Source organism: Carya illinoinensis, chromosome 8 (genome assembly GCF_018687715.1).
Source record: "Carya illinoinensis cultivar Pawnee chromosome 8, C.illinoinensisPawnee_v1, whole genome shotgun sequence".
Taxonomy (NCBI): Eukaryota; Viridiplantae; Streptophyta; class Magnoliopsida; order Fagales; family Juglandaceae; genus Carya; species Carya illinoinensis.
In genome coordinates this window covers 7,190,899-7,212,213 of record NC_056759.1, presented here as the reverse complement: position 1 = coordinate 7,212,213, position 21,315 = coordinate 7,190,899, and the positions used below count along the sequence as shown (strand labels likewise).

Sequence of the window (21,315 nt, the reverse complement as noted above, 5' to 3'; positions counted from 1 at the left end):
TTCTCACCCAACATATATGGTACTCATGATCTCATTTTCCCAGTACTCTTGCTGTATGGATCAAGACATGGTTCACCACTTCACGAGGCGCACAACACTTCTTTGCCTTCTGGTTCTTCTGTTTCTCATGCTCTGCTGTTAATATATAGCGATATAAATGAATCAGAGACCTGCTCTCTGTTTGTTTGCCCCAAAATGATAACTGGCCTCGTACGTGTGCCTTTGCCTGCTCTTTGTTATTCCCCACCATTCACGTTTTTTTTTTTTTTTAATTGTTGATTTTATTTTATTATTTTCTTCCACCCTCTAGTGGAATCCTATATAGAATAGAGTAGTCGATCGGAATATCAAATTCAGTCCCCACAAGGGAGAGTGACGAGAGTCATTTTTCACGGTTATTTCTTGTTCGTTCTAATGGTAATTTAGTTTTCAAAAAACTATTTCTTGAAATTACTTTTTTGGATCCAAGACTTCACAAAATTCTATGAAATATTTGAGAATAAATTTAGAGTTATGCATACAATTATTTTTATGTATTCTTAGAGCACTCTATAAATATAATTAGTCAAAATAATTATTTAATATAAAATAAAATAAAATAATCAATCATATCAGTAGAGTATATAAAAAATTTGTAAAAATGACTGCAAATATATAGAGTTTTTAATAAATTTATGGATATTTTTTTTTTTTTTTTTAGAGTTTTGTGAAAATGGTGTGTCGGCAGAAAATATGTTTGGAGTAAGAAACTTGGGTTCGAGAAAGTCGTCGAGTCCACTGACAACATGTAAACAGGTCTAAAAGATCATTTCTGTGAGATTTCCTTTTGAGTTTTGAGTTTTTCTTCTTCTTTTTTTTTTCTTTTTTCGTCACAAAAAAAAAAAGATAAATAATTTGATGAAAATTCTTGGCATGCCACTAATGTAGACTTTGAAGAACCTATATAATATATACACAAGTTTGTTATTTAACACATGCCCAACAAGTATATACGCGACTAATTAAAGTGAGTCTCATTATGATAAACAAGTATTAATATTTTAAATTTTTTATAACTATAGTACTTGGTCCTATAACAAGCGGAACGTCAACACATTAAATTTATGAGATAATAAAAAAAATAGTAATTATTCATTAATTTCTTATCATTTTTTCATTATTTCATAATATAATATTAGATGATAGGTTCATAAATAAAATAGAATAAATAATAATTTTTAATTATCTAATTTCACATCATAAGATGATGAGTAACATTATTTATAAAAAAATATTAATATTTTAATTTTTATTATAATTAATCCTATAGCAAAGTGGTGTGTATCATACACCAAACTTACGAATTAGCAAATTAAATTGAGGTTTTCTTGCAATATTTAGGCCCCCAAAGTCCAAACGCGTGTGCGCGCATGCAGGTTCCGGTCATACACAAAATTAAAAAAGTAATACAATACAACCTGGCCTGGTCCCTCGTAGCCAGAATGTTGTTCCCTAACGTGGGTGATCAGTTAAATTGCAAACCCATTCAAGTTTGACACCGAGGTACGTTGATCCTGATCTCATGTATCAAGCATGCAGTACGTACATGTGCACATGGCTATGTACGTGTATCGACCTATATATGGTTGAGGTACTTCCGTAAGGTCCTTTCCATTGCTCCAAACTTCCAAGGGAGCTAGCTAGCTGTAATGGGGGGGGCCATTATTACGTACGATGCTTTTTCCTCATTAATACCAGATCTGCACATTAGGTTTGAAAATGATGTATGTTCTGATCCATCTCTTTGTGTATGTGTGGCTCGAACAAAAAACATAGGCTCGCCAAAGTGTCCCACCTTTTTAATGTTCCAGGACATGTTGGCACAATTGGTAGTACTGAAGGATTTTGTTCCACAAAAACAGTTAGTGTAGTCGGTGTCAAGTTATAATTCTATGCGGTGCAAAACATGCTTGTGTTTATTTCAAGTCTACGTATAGTATATGCCATGCATGCACGAACCCATTTTTTCTTCTTTTTTCTTCGTCATGACCAAGCATATATATATATATATATATATATATGTATGTATGTGTGTGTGTGTGTGTTGAAAGAAAAACAGGAAAAAAGGCTCTATCAGGTAGTTGTCTAAATTCGAGGGTCTCAAGTGTAAGAGATATAGATATATGTCTAGTAGTCCGTCATACAATTTATAGCCCTTCAATTCAGACAACTTAAAATTAAAAAAAAAAACATTTGATCCAAAATATAAATATAAGACAATAGTCCTTAATTAGAAAGTGTAGATGAAAGGTGCATGCCCATTAATTTAAGACCCTAATAATGATGAGAGCAGATAGCTAGGCTGGGTACGTAATTGCATTATTCATTCTTAGTACATGTCTGAGAACAGCTTGTTTGATTGACGTTGCAACCACATTGATTGAGGTTCTTAGTAAGTTGTATTTTTATCAAATAATTTGTACTAGTCGTAGGTCTGATCCATGCAATGCGAGCCATAATTCTGAACGTAGCTACCTACGTAGGGGAGGGGACCGACGGTTTTGTGCGGGTGAAAATTAAAGTAGATAACTTGATCAATGTTAGATATAATTATTAATTGTTTAAGCGTTACACTTTTTTGTTTTAAAGAATGTGATTTATTATTAAAAATTATTATTATTATTTTTAATGTTGGTCGTATATTGATTTATTTTTTTAAAATAGAGTGTGCAATGCTTGTAGGTTTTATTACTATAAATATCATTTTTTTAATTAAAATATTAAAAAAATAGTAATATTATATATAATCGTAGATGTATAAATACTATGTAATTATTTAAAAAAAAAAATCTATTATCAAAAAATTATTTTTTTATGTAAATTTTATATTTATTTATTTTTTTAAAAAATAAATATACAATACTTATATAATCATTAGTGTAACTATCATTTATATTAAGAAAATACAAATGAAGTCTAGTATGAGAGGTCAAAGATTGTTGCACCACGTGTCACCATCTTATTAGGGGATCTTGATGATGGTGTTTTTGTCTTATAATTTAGCTAGATATTCTCTGGCACTAAATTCCCTCATTATTTAGGAGTTTAAGGGTGCCCCACTTTTTCTGTCAGTGATGTAAGTTTTATTATTTATTTTATATCTTAATATTTATTTTATATGTGGTTTAGACTTTATATTAATAAATAATTTAATATAAAAAATATTTAATTAAATAGAATAGAGTGTAGAGTTAAAATTCAAATTCAAAATATCTATTCTAATATTATATAAAACTATCACTTATTTCAAAAGTTTAAACAGATATAAATATATAAATTTTATTATTTATTTTATACTTAACAACGCCACTCTTAACTAGGCAAATGAAATGTCATCTAATATTACCTTTTTGCGTCCAATTAAGAATATTAACTGGCAAGTTAGCGGACTTTCGTGGTTTTTTACTTAGCCATGTTAATAATAAATTTATATCTTCGAACTATTAAAAATTAGTTATACCATGGATATTTACAAACAATTGAGCACATGTATATGGTGAAATTGAAACTCTCCTTATCTTCTAGCTTAAAAGGACTTGTCCGTATGTAATCACATAACCATGATACTAAAAGATTGCTTGGAAGAAGTTTCATCCTATTTCATTCCCAAACATCACTTAAATATAATTAAACATTTTTTAATTTTCAATATTAAACATTTTCATCAAATTATTACAACTTTCTCAAACCAAACATTCAGATAAAACATAAAAAAATCATTTTTTTTCAAATTTTAAAATAAATATAATATTAAAAATTAATATTTTAATTTTAAATACTTTTATTCAACTCTTTTTTCTCATTTATCAAAATCTAATAAATCACCATAACTCAAATTATTTCACCACTATTCATAAATTATTTAATTACTATTTATAAATTTTTCATCTCTCATCTCATTCTCCAAACGTTCCCAAATGATATTACGAACTCCTTAATTTTAACTTGAGCTTGCAAATACTCTCCCACACACATTCTTACTTCCTTAGGAACGAAATAAGAATTAATAAACAGGCTCTCAGACTGAATACATGAAAGAATTTATTTGCGAATTAATTATTTTTTTGTCGCACACCGATACACCACTAAATTCTGTTTCACATTAATTAACTTTTCTAAAATGACAATAAGTATCATATTAACACCTCCAACTTTATAATAAGGATAATGCTTCTTTAATTTGTTCACTTGGTATGTCTTTAATGCAAATTATACTTTTTTTTAAATATTTTTATAAAATTAAAAAAAATTAATATACTAATAATTACTTCCTTAATTAGAAAGTAAAAATAAATATACATATATATGAGTGGTAAAAATAAAAAGATAAAATGAGAAATCATATTAGCATTATTCTTAAAAAAATAATAATATGACTATTAAATATATCTACTTATATATTTTTATTATTTTTATTTTTTTAATGGTTAAAGAAATAACTATAAGTGAATTTATATATATTTTATTATTTTGTTAATGATTAAGGATATTTAAAAAATAATTAAAAAATAAAAAAATTCATTTATATTAATATGTATATTTAATAGGCCATATTTAATAATCACGATAGCCTTTTCCTTATTCTTATAATAATAAGCAGCGAATCTAGACGTTGGAAGCCGCAAGATTATTGGATCTGTGGATGGCACATGGTGCACTTTATCTTTCACTGTGATATGCAGAATCGCTGCACTTTTATCTTTCGCTGTGCAGGCCCGACGATCAATATTGGCCGTACGTCTCAGCACAACTATTATTTACCTTTGAATAAAAAGAAAGTACAATTATTTTTTAGTAGTACTGCTTGTCAAGGACCGATTTGAGGTTGTTTGTACAGTTGGATAAAATGAGATATTTTAAATAAAAAAATATTATTTTTTAATTTGAAAAAAAATAAAATTATTTATTATATTTTATGTAAAAATTTAAGAAAGTTGTAATAATGAAATAAAATGAATTGAGATAAAATAAGAGTATTTATTAATCTAAATAATATTATATACAATTATTTTTATATAATTTTTATATATTCTATTAATATAATTGATTAAATTAATTATTTTTTAATACATTAACAATCATATTAATAAAATATATAAAAAAATACCTAAAAATAATTACACCTAAAAATTTTACAATTCTTTTAGCTTGGGTCGCCGAAATTCATCTATCCCCAAGCTAGTGCACGCTATTCTATGGAAGAAAAGCTACCAAATGTGAGGGAGAAAAAAATTAGCAGAAAAATAGCAAATAAAATGATTTATTTAATAATTACTATGCTGCCTGTGAATTAAATTAGCTAAGAAAGAGAGAGAGTGACGTGGGAAATAGTTGGAAAGTGCGTTATGGGGGTGAGTTCAAGGCTAGGCTGAAACAAGATAGTGGAATAATGTGTCGAATAACTCCTAGGAGAGGGAACATGGGAAAATCCGTATCTTGTAAAGTTTGAAATTGAATCTTCAACAGGGCAACGTAATCCACTTTGACAGGGAACATGATCAAAAGTTTTGATACGCTGAACTTGCAAATTTATTTATAGGTAAAATATATTAAACACAAGGTAAAAGTCTCACATATTAAGATTGTGTTCAACTGCTGAGATCATATCGAGTAATACTATATATGATATTCTAATCATACTAAATAAGATATAGCACATTAATTATAATTGGATAGTATATAAGTATCTAATAAATGATCATTCAATAATAATAAATGTATTACATTTTATTTAATGAAATAAAAGCGAGGTGTGATATATAAAATTTTCCTTTTAAAAAATACCAAACTCTTACTAGTTTGAGGATGAAAATTTTATTTTTCAAAAAATTTACAAAAACCTACATATATCATCTTTATGAATAATTCTACTTATTATCTTCACACACAACACTTATCATCACATATCACCCACTTTACATATAGTGTATAAATGATAAGTAGAACAGCTCAATTAATTTAACAAGAATAAAATAAAATAAAAAATAATTTTTTAATATATAAAATATATGATATGGGATGATGGGTAGCATCACTCTATCTTTATTAGTACGATGGATTGTAAAAAGTCTTTTTTAAATTTAAAGTATCACGTTAATTTATAAGATTTTTTTTGGTGTAAATTTTCTACCATTTGTGTACCGAACATAATAGTACCCATTTAAAGGAATCATAGGAAAGTGAAAGGATGCTTCCTCATCTTGGAAGTAAAGACAATCTCAAGAGAAAAGAAAACTACAGTAAAGACAAGATCAAGGGAGGGGAAAGAAAATTACAGTAAAGACAAACTATCACATTATTTTCTTCTAAGCACAAAATATTACACTAATTACTTGAAGCCCAATGCATATGAACACACAGAAAAGAGGGACCAAGATGTCCAAAGGGCAACAATGCAGAGTGAACCAAACGGGAATTGGCTCCCTACATGTCCTTGATCTCACACAGACACAGACCCCAAAATTCTGTCCTTTGCCCCACAATTGCACATGATTTTGTTCCCAAGTCTCGCCTTAAATACCCCCCCACATACCCTTCAGCCCTTCCACACCGGTACACTTGACCTCTCCCACTTTTTCTCAATCCCAAATCCTTCCCTGAAACTCTCTCCCCCTACTTGCCCAGAAAGTTCATTACTTTCTTAAAAATGGCTATCAGAAAATCAAACAAACTGCCTCAAACAGCTGTACTCAAGCAAATCGTCAAGAGGTGCTCGAGCTTAGGAAGGAAACAACATGACTACGATGAACAAGGGCTTCCTTTGGACGTCCCAAAGGGGCATTTTGTTGTATATGTTGGAGAGAACAGAAGCAGATACATTGTTCCAATCTCTTACTTGACTCGTCCTGAGTTCCAGAGCCTACTGCAACAAGCTGAAGAAGAGTTTGGCTTCAACCACGAGATGGGTCTCACAATTCCTTGTGAAGAAGAAGTTTTCCAATCTCTAACATCCATGCTCGGATGAAGATTAGGTCGTGCACTGTTTGGTTTTTCTTTTTGGAGAAAATGGCTAAAGATGAAGCTGCTTCATTGCTTCTCTGTTCCAGTTTTCTCTTCTCATCTCTTTTTCCATATATTTTAAAGAGATCTTATTTTAGACTCTGACCCAAAAACCCATGAATATTGGGAATCTGGGTTTGCATTTGTAAATCTGTAGAAGTTTGAAATTTTCCTCACAGTGGTGTGGAGCTGTACTAATGTACCCTGTGAGAGAACGAATATAAATTAAGAATTTTTGGGGGCTTATACCCCTTTTCTCATTACTCTTGTCTCTCACACACAATACGGTTTTTATCTTGCACTTGTATTCAAGTTTTTGCATTGCTCACCGCACAATTTTCTGCGATCAATATTCTCTGATCAGTTGAGCAGTTAGCCGTTACTATTATAAGTTGATTCCGATAGATAAACTGTGTCTTGTCCCAAAATGACTGAATATATATTTATATATCACGTCAGAATTTATGATCCATCGCAGAAAATAAACAAAATCACATTGGATTGGAATCATCGTGCTTTGTTTGAGATACTTTCTTCTTCGTAAGTCAATATTTAGGAGAGGAAAAGAAGAGTAGATGTGTTCAACTCTGACGCATTAAAACTGGTAGTGTAGGTAATAAACACTTCTCATTCTAAAACAATGTGAAGCCTCGTACTAAGGAGTTGTTTGAATTAAAAATAATATCAATCAATTTTATCTTATAATTATAATTTTTTTAATTTTTATATAAAATATAATAGACAATTCAATCTTTTTAAATCTCAACTAAACTTTTTCAAATTTTAAAACAATAATAATATTAAAAAATAATATTTTATTCAATTTTTAACTTTTATATAAAATTAACTTATCTAATCTCATTATCTAAACAACTCCTAAAGGACGAACGAGTCACATCCAGACTTATAATTCAAAACGATAGGTTAATAATATAATTGAAGTTTTATTGAAGTTATTCTAAAAAGAGAAATGATATTTACAGTCGTAAGTGTATAAATATTACATAATTAATTTAAAAAAAGTGATTAAATACGGAAGCTACATGAAAAAAAAAATTAATTTTTTAATATTGAACCCACTATTTTTTCAAAGTTATTGCATATTACTTACACTTTTCATGACTATATATAATATTACTCCTATAAAAAAAACAAAAACTTATAATTTTTAAATAATGTGTTATCTTATACATCACCAACCTTTATTATTCAATACTTAGTGTCACTTAAACAATTTATATTCCTAATTTGAAACTAAAGCTGAGAAAATCATTTGACTATTATTATTAACAAATTATTTTTTATTATTAATAAATTATTCACTATTCTTTACAAACTATTTCGTAATTATTTACATATCATCTAAATCTAAGCGTCTCAACCCCAAGTTAAGGATCTATATTCATTAAATTTCCCACTATCTTTTCATTAAATTTAGAGCCAAACAATATCACTTTAGTAGGAAAGATAATTTGCAAATTCAAGAAGTGGTCCACGAAATGGATGGTTGAGATTTAGAAAACCCACGTTGCCTCTGATCCGCAGTGAATTTTGATTATGTAAATGTGAGATGAGTTGGTAGTTGGTAAAGGGTAACGGTTGGTAGATATAATTGTGGAAAGTGTAAATGTTATGCAGTCATTTAAAAAAAATAGAGTTTATTATTAAAAAATTAATTTATTTTTTTAAATAAATATTATATTTATTTATTTATTTTTAAATAATTATATGATATTTATATACTAATAACTGAAACTATCATTTCTCAAAATCTAGTTTAGAGAACATGCAGGAGGCTCTTGATCGTCGATGCATTGACTTGTTGGGCCGTTGATCTCATAATTAACCATGGTACATGGCAGACTATGGTGCGGCTTGAAATGTAAAAATATGTTTTAGGTTCTTCCATTATTGAGGTGGTCCGTGTATCCTATCTAAAGAATAATGCATGCATGTGACGATAATATTTTTCATAATATTTTTGATGTTATAGACAAGATGAAAGCAATGATCAAATAACTGGAGATAAAAATAGAACAACGTAACTGGTATTAATGAAAAATGAAAGCAATAACCAAATGATTGAAGGTAAATAAAAATAGTAATAAATAAAAAATAAAAGAAAGTAATAAGAGAGATAATAACATTTATTTAAAGTAAAACAACTTATAAAATATTATAATGAAGGAGAGATGGGAGAAGTAGCTATTGAAAGGATATGCCCTCTCTTAAGACAAGGTTCCTCTTTTATGGATGGAGGAGCCTTTAGGCCATCGGTACAATAAAGTAAACATTAAAAATAAATAGTACAATAGTACAAGCATTTTTTAGCAGGGTTAAATACTTTTTTTCACGTGAATTGCATTAGAGTCAGTTTTGTCCTTTGTATTGAAAGTAAAGCAGAAGAATCTTCTCAGAAAGACATGCAACCAATCAAACTCTTAGAGATATTAATGGAACTATCATTTCTCAAAATCTGAAAATAATGTAACCAATCTGCAGTCTTCTTAAAAAATCTAATTTTCAAGTTTCAAAAATGATTCATTGGAAATTTATTACTCTTCCTAATGAATAGACTTTAGAACATAAAGTTCCTCTTACTAGGGTTATTTATGATAAAAAGGTAAAAAGAAGAGCTGAAAAAATCATAAAAAGGATAAGAAATGATATTTTAGATGTGCAAGTTTCATATGATTCATTTAAAAAAAATTGATAAATACGGAACTCATAAAATATTATTTTTTATAGTGAATCATACTCTTTTTTGATAGATAATATTTGTAATCATGGAGTATAAAAGTAGTGTACAATCTCTTTGAAAAAAATAAGTAAATACAGGACTCACATAAAAAAAAAATTTAATAATAAATCTTATTTTTTTTTAAATAATTGTATAATATTTACACACTCTTTAATTATAAATGAAGTATACGAAACTTATATACCTTAAGACTGAAAGTAGTATTACTCTAAAAGAATATGTTAATGTATCATCTTCAACATGTTATCGTCCTTATCATTATTCCATATCTCAAAGTAATTCTAGTTTTCATTCTACATTTCATCATTCTAACTTTCTGGCTCACATTTAATAATATTAAAAGTTTTAAATGATTTTATATTTAAATAGACAACTATTTAAGATTTGACATATATTAAGAAGTGGGAATAAAATAATAAAACCTGGAATGTGAAAATAGAGAAAATGCGAAATAAGACTTTTATCACGGCACTTTTGCCGTAATTACGTAGAGAACTAAAGACCCAATTTCTAGATTCAAGCCTTTTGGGTGTTATGCTTCTAAATGAATTATTACTGCATCAACCAGGCTTAAGCCTTCAAAATGAAGAAGATAACGTAAAAAGAATCTCCCCATTATAATCTCACTCATCCAATCTGGCAATATGGCTTTATCCATACGAATTCATACTTCACTGTCTCTCTTATCTGAGAATCACCCGTCACCCTCAAATTTAGATAAAAACTTTAAGAAATCTCTTTATGGTTTTTCAAGCCTCGTGCATTGGGCTTTCTTATATCCTAATTGGTACAACATACATACATACATACATACATACATAGAGAAGTAGCTCTCATATGCCCTACAAAACCTCTTTATTATGATGATCCATCGGTTATTGTTGTTGTCATTGATACCATATATCGATCACCTAAACCGCAAGGACCCATACGAGCCCATCTATAAGAGCCAAGTGGTGATTTAAGAAAAAATGATGAAATTAATTGAGTTTTTGTTAATAAGACTATATATAGCCATTAAAGACAAAGGATTACATCATTCTTATATAATTAAATACAAAACAATAATGAAAGAGATAAGATCGATCATAATGATCTTAGGTCGCTCCCATGTTACATTATTATATTTATTGTGACATGGAATGATGGAAACGAAAGAGACTCCAACTAGAAGGAAAAAATGGCAAAAAGTGTTCCTTCCCTCTCCCTCTCCCTACTTCTGAAAATAATGCCATTTAAATTTTCTCTTTTTTATGTAAGAAGTAACCATATATCTGAGTGTGTGTTTTGAAACTTGGTTATCCTAAAAAGGAGAAATAATATTTATAGTTTTAATATATGCAAGTCTCGCATACTCATTTTGAAAAAAAATAAATAAAGAAATCTAAAATTTATGTAAAAAAATTATTTATAATGTTAAGATTGTATCTATTATTACTATGCATGCATGCTATTGTTCATCCCTAGCTAGCTACCATACCACTTGTTAGGAAGAGCAATGGGCTTGTCTGGTTAGTTGGATATTTGTATTTTCTTGGTGATGGAATGTATCTCCTAATTCTATTCGTTTCTTTTCTCTGGGGGTTTAGTTTTGGTCCCTTTGGACAAGGTGAGTCACATATGTTGGAAGGTGGGCTATTTTGTAGGGTATGCAACTTGGGCCATTATTAGCATTGCCCCTAGAATGACACGTACAGATACCCTTTATATTATGAGTGTAGAATTGATCTCTTCTGACTTATATTAGACTAATTTTACTTATAATTGTGAAATATATATATATCGCATAATTATTTTAAAAAATAATAAAATTTATTGTTAAAAAATTAATTTTTTTCTATAAATCTCATATTTTATTTATTTTTTTAAATAATTACATAACAATTAGACTATTAACGATTGTAAATATCCTTTTTCTATGTGATCATTTTGAAGTTAGTTTCTTTGTTTTGGACTAAAATGGCCTAAAAGATACACAAAATCATTAAAAAGCTCAGATTCTATGTTGAATTTACTTTACAATACATTAGGATTGAATAGACTATGCAACTAATTGCTTTAAGATATTTAAGTATTAAACTCATTACAAATATCATAATCAAAGTGTTGTTTTGTTTGAAAAATACATTTCAGAAACAATATTTTTGTTATAATATATTATCCCCAATGGATATTGCAAAACTCATAAAATATAAAAGTCTTAAAACTAAACATACGTTATTTAAAAGTCAGAGAATTATGAGGATGACGTTTAGATAATTCAAAATAATATTAGATATAGTTTTAAAATCTTAAAATTATCCTCTTTTTTCAAAATAAATACCCAAGATAAATTTCAGAAATATAAGATCTATTTAGCCCGAAGGAAATACAAGATCTTTTGATCAGCATCATGTTTCAAAGAATGAATATATAATTGTCAATTGGAACAATCAAAACGCTATGTGTGTTCCACAAAATAGATGTTATTGATTTAAAGTGAACATCAAATTTTGTCGGCTGATCAAAGGGAGAGACAATAAATGAAAACGTTAATAAAAACTACATCAACCAAAAACAAAAGTCAAGCACGCGCAAGTAGTCTTGTGTTCGAAGAATAAGTGGCAAGATAGAGTCACAATGGACCCACATATATCATAATTATAAGAGTTTAGAACTGTTACATCCTGATACAATAAAATATAACCCAACAAAATTTCTAAAGGAAACAATATATATTATTTCTTTCTTAAATTTAATTCTCCTGAAAACAGGTTAGAAATGAGTGAGATTTTTCTTTACAGTCGTTTGTTTAGCCTAATTCATGTATTTTCTTTTCCATTTTTCTTAAATATTTTATTTTTCTCTTCTCCTTATCCTATGTAACGCGGCTATATAGCTGATGACATGGACGACCACGGTAGACATATAACCAGAAAGGATCCCATGTGCTTTCAGACTCTGACTCGTTCGTAGGGGATGATCATCACGTGGATTAAGGCCCTGTTGTGAATTTAAACTGAACTAAGATCAATTCAATTCAATCTAATTTTAAATTAAGTTTAATATCGAAACACTTAACTTTTAAATTACTAAACTCATCTTAATTCAAAACCTCTTTATATATGAAACTCATAATCTTTTTCAACTCAATATCTTTTCACACATTGGACCCATAACTTTTTTAACTTCCCATAAATACATTTAAACTCATCTTAATATATGAACACATCTAAATTCATATCAAGTAGACTCTATAAAACTCATTCTATCATTTTAATTTATTATTATTTATAAAAAATTTATTTCAATTCAACTTAACATCCATTAAAATCTTACTTATGAGCCCAGAAACTAAAACAGTAGAAAGGATAAGTGTGGCACATAAGTGAGATATTAAAAGGCCACCAGTTCCTGACAAAGCCCAGTGGGCTCAAGGATAGAAAAAGTCTATACCGAATGGATGTGTCGGTGTAAATGCCTTTTCCCTTTCAAAATCTTATGAACTTCCCTTTTAATTCATTCATTTTATTATTTACAATCGCACCAATGATTTTTTTAAAATTAGTTTTTATTTAAATGATTGACATATAAAATTAATTAAAATATTTCATATCGATTGATGTGATTAAAGATGACCAATTTGCGTTTCTCCGATACTATTTAATATTTTCTCATTATCTTTTACTTACTTTTCACTAGTTTTATTACTATTTACCACTATTTAATATTTTATTATTTTTTTTATTACTTTTCTATTAATATTTACAAATTATCTGAAATTTGGATAGCCAACTCATCACCCGCCAACATATTTTTTAACATCTCAGATCCGCATTTTGTTCGACCATATCTATAAAAAACTGCCACATAAATATTCAAGATATTTTCAGAAAATGTCGAGGTTACACTAACCAAATTACACCAGGCATTTAAAATCAAAGAAAAGAAATTCACATATTTGGATATCATGTACAGCCAGTTGTTACAAAAACTACCTGACGTTTGGAAAGCCCTCCTCTCAGAAAGAGCTCCACAAAACCTTCCAAAATCTGAATCTGATACCATAGATGATGGAGCTCCCCGCCTTAGTGCTTCTAACAATAGAACATCCATTATTCTCCCTCCGAGCTGCAAGTCTAAAGTCCGTTCTTTGCTTTCGAGGAGAAGAACCGGGTAAGTCCTCTCGACTGTTTCTCTGGTGTTGGGGTAGAAGAAGATGAAGAGGTTGACTTGGTGGGCCTGTGTTTTGGATGTTTTGAGCTGATTGGTGAACTCTGGTGATGGTTTCCTTCAGCATCGGGCGGGCTACATGGGGAACTATATAAGTCCATGGGATATTCGGCACCTAGTTTTTGCACATTGGGAGGAGCAGCAGTGCCCATTTCGGTTTGATCAAAGTATTGCAAGTTCATGCCACTAGTAGTTGGTTCATTGTCTGTGAGACCTTCATCCCTTTGACTCCTCTCGCTGTAAGGAGATCCCATAAGCTCTGTTTGAGGGCGCAAAGCTTTCAGCTGCTTGCCAAGAAGGACAATGGTTTCTTGGCACTCAGCTAGCTTCTCTGCTGCAGCTTCTAACTCTGTCCCCTGTGATGAAATAAACAGTTTCCAGTTTAAATTTCTTTTTCTACTTTTTCCATATTGATTAGCCCTACCCTCGAACCTATGACAAAAGGCAGGCACTCAAATAAGCAATGCACATGAGCAAATAAACTTTGTTGCCTCGATGCTTGCATGCTGAATAAATCGTAAATACAAGGAGGCTTTCAACTTGTTTGGCAGAATATCAAGGGTCTTTCTCTCTCTTTTTTTTTTTTTCAGAAAAGGAAAAAATAAATAAATATATATGATGCTTTCATGAAAATGTGCACTATAATTTCCAAGGTCTTACCTGTTTCGCCTTGAGAGCAATATCAGCTGCTGCAGCACAAACAGAGCAGCTCTCGTTCCTAAAAATAATAGGGTATCTCACGAGTCAGAAATAAATCCATTTATCCAAATCCAGACAAGCATGGCTTCACTAAATATTTAAAACAAATATGATGCATTCGGGTGTTAATTAACAATGCCACGCAATCAAAAGACCTAAAACAATAACTTAATCAGAAACATGTGAAATACAAATCCTAAAAAAATGCATATATAACCATTTAATTGGCGAATCAGTATAAACTAAATGTATTTTGGCCTTAATGAATGAAACCCAGAATTGCCAAGAAGGCCCTTAATCATTCTCATTTCTGATCTTAAGACGAGGAAGGTGTATCAATTTGGACAAGACAGGTGACTGATGCCAATCAACTACAAGAAAAAGTTTGATGCTAACCTTTGCAATTGCTCTTGGAGTTCCCCGCATCTAGCCAGTGCATCCTGAAGACTCTTCTTTTCCCCTTGAAGCTCATTTTCTAAAGTTTCTGTTTTAGCTCGCAAAAAATCCAGCTCAGTTTCTAACTCCGCTGCATGTGCTTCAAGAGATCTGTATGACTCAGCCATACATTTCAACTGTGTCTCGGCCAAGCTGTTTGACTTTTGAGCAGATGATAATTGTGATTTAACTTCTGCTAGAAGGTGCTCAGTTTCCTGCAACTGTGATTTCATAATCTCTAGGTTCTCGGTACATCTTGCTAGATCCACCACCAACGTATCTTTCTCTGATTTCAATTCCTCAAACTCCTCTAATGAGAACTTACATGATGTGGAATTTGATTCAAACCCTGAGACTAAATTTCCATCATCAGGAACCTCAAGGTCAGAAGTGGGACTAGAAATGTGGTCACAACCACTATGATATTTTCCTTCCGATGAATCCTTTTGAACTACTTTATTCTCAGGTAAAGCAACCTTGTCTATGCAATCGGGACTGCTAATTCCTGCATCAGTAACCTTATAACCCAAGAAGTTGAATCTTAATTCACTGGCTTTAGCTAAAACATGAGAAAGATCAAGAACAAAATCATCCAAACTAGTCTTACTGTACATGACTTTATTAAAGGTGACAAAGAACTCCTCAATTTTTTCACTCAATCCACTGCCATCAGGTGAGATATCATGGACTACCAATGCCTCGTTGCCCAAAAACACTATGAAGTCATGAATCCGTGAAATGGCAGCTGCCAAATCTTCGCTAACTATATTCACAGTTTCTATAGCTGGCTGGGATAAAGAAATTTCCTTCTCTGCAGTTAACACACCAACTGCAGGATGAGACTTCCGGTCAGATGTGCCAACCGAATAGTCAACTTCCTTGGAAGCACAATTTACAGGGTGCTGACGAAGAGATTCGTGTGCTTCCAGCAAAACAAGCTTAATATCTGCCAAAATTTTCCCCATATCAGGATTCTTGTGCACAGATTCAAATACCATTGAAATTTTTGACTGAAGCCTTGTTAGCGGCAGCTGGTCTACATGAGAGCCATGATTTGATTCTGACAATTCCATGCTAGAACATACCTGATTCTCTAATGCATTTAAATTTCGATGCTGTTCAGACTGGAGATCTGTCTCAGTAGTGACTTCTGATGAATCCCTATTTGGGATTTCAGGTATCTTATTATTGGAAGAATTCAAGATGGCTCCATTTGAATCATTTGATAGACAAGCCAACTTCTCCATCTCAAGAAAATCATCCATAAGCTCCAAGTGATTTTCGTTTTCAACCTTGTTCAATTTCTCTCTGTTCATTTCTTTCTTGAATTGGGAGAGCTCAGAAATCAATGATGTAGACAAAGAATCAGCGCAACTTCTCTCGTCATCATTTCCATCCTCAGACATGGAGGTCAAGCTTGGTGGATTGCTTGCATTTTGACTTGAAGAACCTTCAGCGGTGACCTGAATGATAGATTTTGGTGAACTTTTTTGTTGATTGCAGCCTTGTATTTGTGCTTCTAAAACTTGGAGCTTGCTAGCCGTCTTAGCACACAAACTTCTTGAAGCCTGCAATTCACTGTTACGCTTTGCCAAAGCTTCTTTGAGCATCTTTGTTTCTTCTTCCGTTGCCAGTAGACGTTCAGTGAGAAATTCATTCTCTTTATGGAACTTCTGAGTATTATCAACAGAAAACTCGGGCACTGGAGAGAGGTGTGGACTTGAAGGCTTACCAGGAGACCTTCTTAATCGAGTTTCTCCATAATCTCGGCCTAAATTCTCAACCTCTAGTTTCATTTGGGCCATTGCAGCAGGACCAGGCAACTTCTTCCTCACGAGACCACGTAATCTTTGGCACTCTGCTTCAAGCTTAGCTATTTTTTTAACACCCTCCATATGCTGCTTGTTCGCTACCTCTTCAGACCTCACACTCATGTTCTTTTCTTCATTACGAATTTCCAGCTCTTTGGAAACTATGTGGAGTTCATATTTAAGAGAATTTATTTCCCTTTGACATGTATCAACATTGCTCTTCAAGAGCTCAACGTCAGCCTCAGCCTGTAACTTTTCTTCACTTATCTTGACTAGCATGCTTGAACGTTCCTGCAAAGACCTTGAAAGGGCAGCATTTTCAGCAGCAGACTTTAGGAGTTCCTGCTCTAAGTTAACTATCTTCGCTTCAAACTCAAGCCTAATTTTGTCCCACTGCTTGGTTCTGGTAAGAACAACTTCTTGCAATTTCTGTTCATGATCTTCCTTGAGATTACGTATCTGCCGCATGCACTCTTTCAGAGCGCCATCCAAATGTGATGCCCGATCTTCAGCTGAGCGTTTTGCAAGCGTGACAGACTCCAGATGATTCTTCAATGCTAGGGCTTCTGCTTCAGCTTTTTCCCAACCTGCAGAAAAGTAGGTATTGATTTGAAAAGTTCAATCCAAGATAAACTGAGATACCCTCTAGCAGTCAACTGGCAGTTATTCATTTATGAAAAAAATATTAGATCAGCATAATACCTGAGACAGCTTCTTCAGCAACTTTGGCATGCTGCTTTACCAAGTTTTCCTTGGTAGTCATCTCTGAATGAGCTGCTGACAGCTTTTCATTCAATTCCTCATTCTGATCCTCCAGTGTCTGCACCTGTTCCTCATATGTCTTCACTTGATCCTCCAAACTGGTCAGAAGCGCATATGACTCCACAGAAATTTGAACATAGTTTGGTTTTTTGTAGTTATCCTGTTTCATAAAATAAGTAAGCCACAAAGAGTAGCTGCAGAGTTATTCAATAAAAATGCTTAGCAGTTAAGAAATTATAAAGACTAGCATCATCTATAGCTATCAATGTCAATCCTCAACTCAATTATGCATGCACAAAGGCATGTGCAGATATCTCCTGCCAACTTTAATAGTATAACCATTAGAAGGAAAAATAAGATAAAATATCGAGCAAGAAAGGTAAACGTGTCCCACTTCGGCAGTTGATAAAACTATTATAAGAATTATTTTGGGAACATTCATGAGATGTTACATAACTATAGGCCGATGAGGCTTCAAATATAAGTCCTAAGACAGAGACGATAAAAAGTACGACAGAAAGTTCACAAGGAAAAAGAACAGTTGGGGTAAGGGAAACAGAGACCTTGGTGGCAAGGTATAGTTTCTTGGCCTCACCATAGTCGAGAACATATCAAGGCAGAAACTTAAACTAAACAAAGAACATAAAAGCTAGTGATCAACTTGCAGAAGAAAATTAGGAACATGTTCAACATGTTGAAAACTAGCACACAAACTATAAAAAGTACCAATTAGGCAGATTCAGGAATGGTCTTTAAAGCAGAGGAACAAATCAACCACTGGAACCAATCAATAAATGGAAGGCACGAAAGATGGAAAAAAGAACAGATAGACCCTCAGTCATTATAGAACTGTTTAAAATAAAATTACAATGATGTTCAACATGTTGAAAATTAGCACACAAACTGATAAAAAAGCACCGATTAGGTAGATTCAGGAATAGTCTTAAAAGCAGAGGAACCAAACAACCACGGGTACCAATCAATAAATGGCAGGCATGAAAGATGGAAACAAGAACAGATAAAAACTGTTTAAGCTAGTAACAATATTGATGTCAATAAACTCACCTGATCAGACTGAGAAGCAGCACCGGCAGTGTTAGAAGCAGCAGCCGCTTTTTCAGCAGCTGCCTTGTCGGATGATTTTTTCTTCCACGGCCAACTCCGTCGGTCCATCTAGATAGTAAGATTTGCACAACTGCGAGTTAATTCGGGAAAATAACTCAGACAATTTACAAAGTTTCACCTGGGGTAAAAACCAGAAAGGCATCCATGCAATTAACAGTAGAATGGTTCAGAGCCAAGAGGAAGTGCTTAGAATTTTCTCAGGTCTCAATCAACAAGGGTGCATTTTATCAAATTAGGACGCATGCCAAAGCAACGAAGTCAGTTATCAAGATCTATTTACATAGTAATTTGCTGCCGAAGATCTCCAATAATTCAGAAGACATTTCATAACAGTCAAATGAGTATAGAATAAGAAACAGTATCGTACACGTTGAGAAATTAAATAATAAATATTACCATTAGTTTACTCATCGAGTTTTAGAAGATTTAATATCCTTCTCAGCCAATTGAGATCCAAATATTCAGAGACACTATGAAGAACTTTTAGACGAGTAACACCAATACAAACACGATAACAAAGCAAAATTGATATTTGTCAAAACCTGAATTAAAAAACAATAAAAAAAAGGTAGAAATTTATTTCAATCTCCACTGAATAAATCAAAGACGACAACGGGCAAAAAAAGAAGTAAAAAAGAGAAGTAAGAACTCCAATATAAAGTAAATGGTTTCGGAAAACAGAATGGATAAATTTAATTTTTTTTAAGAAACAAAAACACAAATCAGACGCTTCTACATCCACTTCTTAAACTGTCGGTTCGGTGACTCCACTGGTTCACACACGAGCACACAAACAATACGTCCGGGGAAAAAAAGAAGCTTACCGAAAGAAATGCAGCTTCGGGAGATGCTCTCAGATAATATGGAAGGAGTGGACGATATTGGAGAAGGCCGTGCTTTCCAAGGTAGAGCAATGGGAGATCCAAAAATCAGGTTTCGATCCTCTATGGTTTCAGTTTTAGAGAGAGAGAAAGGAAGAGAGGTGGGGGAGGAGATGGAACTGGCGACGGAGGTGATTGTAGCAGTGGTAGGTGTCACTTAAAAGGCAAGACGTTGGAAAAGCTCCAAACCCCCGCCCCCACCCCCACACCTTTTTTTAAAAATAAAAAAATAAAAATTCGATTTTTGTTCTTTCCGTAATTGTCACTAAAATAGTAAAAATAAATATTATCATCGCTGGTTCGGTTGTTTGACGTATTTGCCCCTTAGAAGTTTAGTAATGGCGAGGGGGTTCCGCACGGCCGGCCCTTGTGGCGGAAGCAACAGCTGAGCTGATACCCGTTCTTTTATATTATAATAAGTTATATATTATGCTTTTACGACTTTGGACCACCGTTACTACAGCTCATGCGTTTGGTATTTCTTGACAAAATTATTTGCAGTAAAAACTTTAAAAATTAAAATATAAACATTAACTTTTAGAATTTTTATTTATTTATTTTTTAGTATTATGTTTGTATATTTTTTATTTATTTTTAAGTACCTGAAAAATACTTTAAAAAACTAAAAAATAAAATTTTACCATCAGTACAAATCATCAGTAAATTTTCTCGATGACTCTAGCAACTGTCTTTTTTTAAAGATGTGTGCGAGACTTACAATTACAATTATATGTAACATTAATTTTTATAACATTAGATCAAACAATATATTATTAATATGAACTTTATTAAATAATATATTTATGTTTTTTGATATTTGATCTGTTCTCATCATAGATAAGCATGACATCTGAATTGGAATTCATGGACTTTAATTGCGTACAGAGGGGCGGGTTCTTCTATTGCATGCCCACGAGAAAACAATATGTCAGTTCTGGCCTGAAAACCAGTTTTTCAGTTCCTAAAATGACAAACACTGTCGTCAATCAAAGTTTTGACTTTCTGTCAGCATATTTTCTCCCTAGCCTTATAGTCCAGTTAGAGCATTCTGATGGGACGCCATATGCAAATTTAAATTTTAATCAATATCACATAAGTTTATATTTATGTATTTCATTTAAATCCAATCTTTATATTAAATTATCTATTTATTTTTTATAAAACAATAAAATATTATAAATTTAATCGTTTTTTATTTAACTTTTTTTTATCACAACTAATTAAATGTTATTAATAATTATATATTAATTAAATTAATAAAGCAAAAACATACTTTGTTCATGTCAATAAAAAATGGGCACCTACATATTAGGTGTGATGACTAATAAATGAATATTATAATGTTTGGCTAAGTTACTGTACACCCACATATTTAGTGAGTTATTGTAGTTAATTTCTAAATTTATATAGACATACCTAATTCAATGTAGGGTGTTTTAAGTGTGTTATTAACTAAATTTGATTAAAGTTAAATTTTAGCCAAACTAATAAAAGTGCTCTAAGATAATATAATTGTTAGTCTATATCATCTTAGAGAACTCTCATTAGCTATAATTTCTTGCTTTAAATATGTTTAATTTACTAATTTGAA

At 31.6% G+C, this 21,315-nt stretch overlaps 2 protein-coding genes across 3 annotated transcripts; one reads left to right on the top strand and one right to left on the bottom strand.

Annotated features, from left to right (window-relative positions):
- The first annotated feature begins 6,564 nt into the window (after window positions 1-6,564).
- Window positions 6,565-7,301, top strand: LOC122319045 (auxin-responsive protein SAUR50-like). Its single transcript, XM_043136911.1, has one exon. It carries the CDS (start codon window positions 6,686-6,688, stop codon window positions 7,001-7,003), a length of 318 nt encoding a protein of 105 aa, XP_042992845.1. The 5' UTR covers window positions 6,565-6,685; the 3' UTR covers window positions 7,004-7,301.
- Window positions 7,302-13,630: 6,329 nt separating this feature from the next.
- LOC122318725 (filament-like plant protein 4) lies at window positions 13,631-19,863 on the bottom strand. Of its 2 annotated transcripts, none has more exons than XM_043136309.1 (6): window positions 19,668-19,863; window positions 18,784-18,913; window positions 17,659-17,878; window positions 15,107-17,543; window positions 14,672-14,729; window positions 13,631-14,367 (listed from the first exon to the last, which is right to left on the bottom strand). In XM_043136309.1, exons 2-6 carry the CDS (start codon window positions 18,889-18,891, stop codon window positions 13,918-13,920), a joined length of 3,273 nt encoding a protein of 1,090 aa, XP_042992243.1. In that variant the 5' UTR covers window positions 18,892-18,913; window positions 19,668-19,863; the 3' UTR covers window positions 13,631-13,917. The 2 variants fall into 2 exon arrangements, with proteins under 2 accessions (XP_042992243.1, XP_042992244.1); XM_043136310.1 differs by having other exon boundaries at window positions 18,784-18,891.
- Window positions 19,864-21,315: the final 1,452 nt, after the last annotated feature.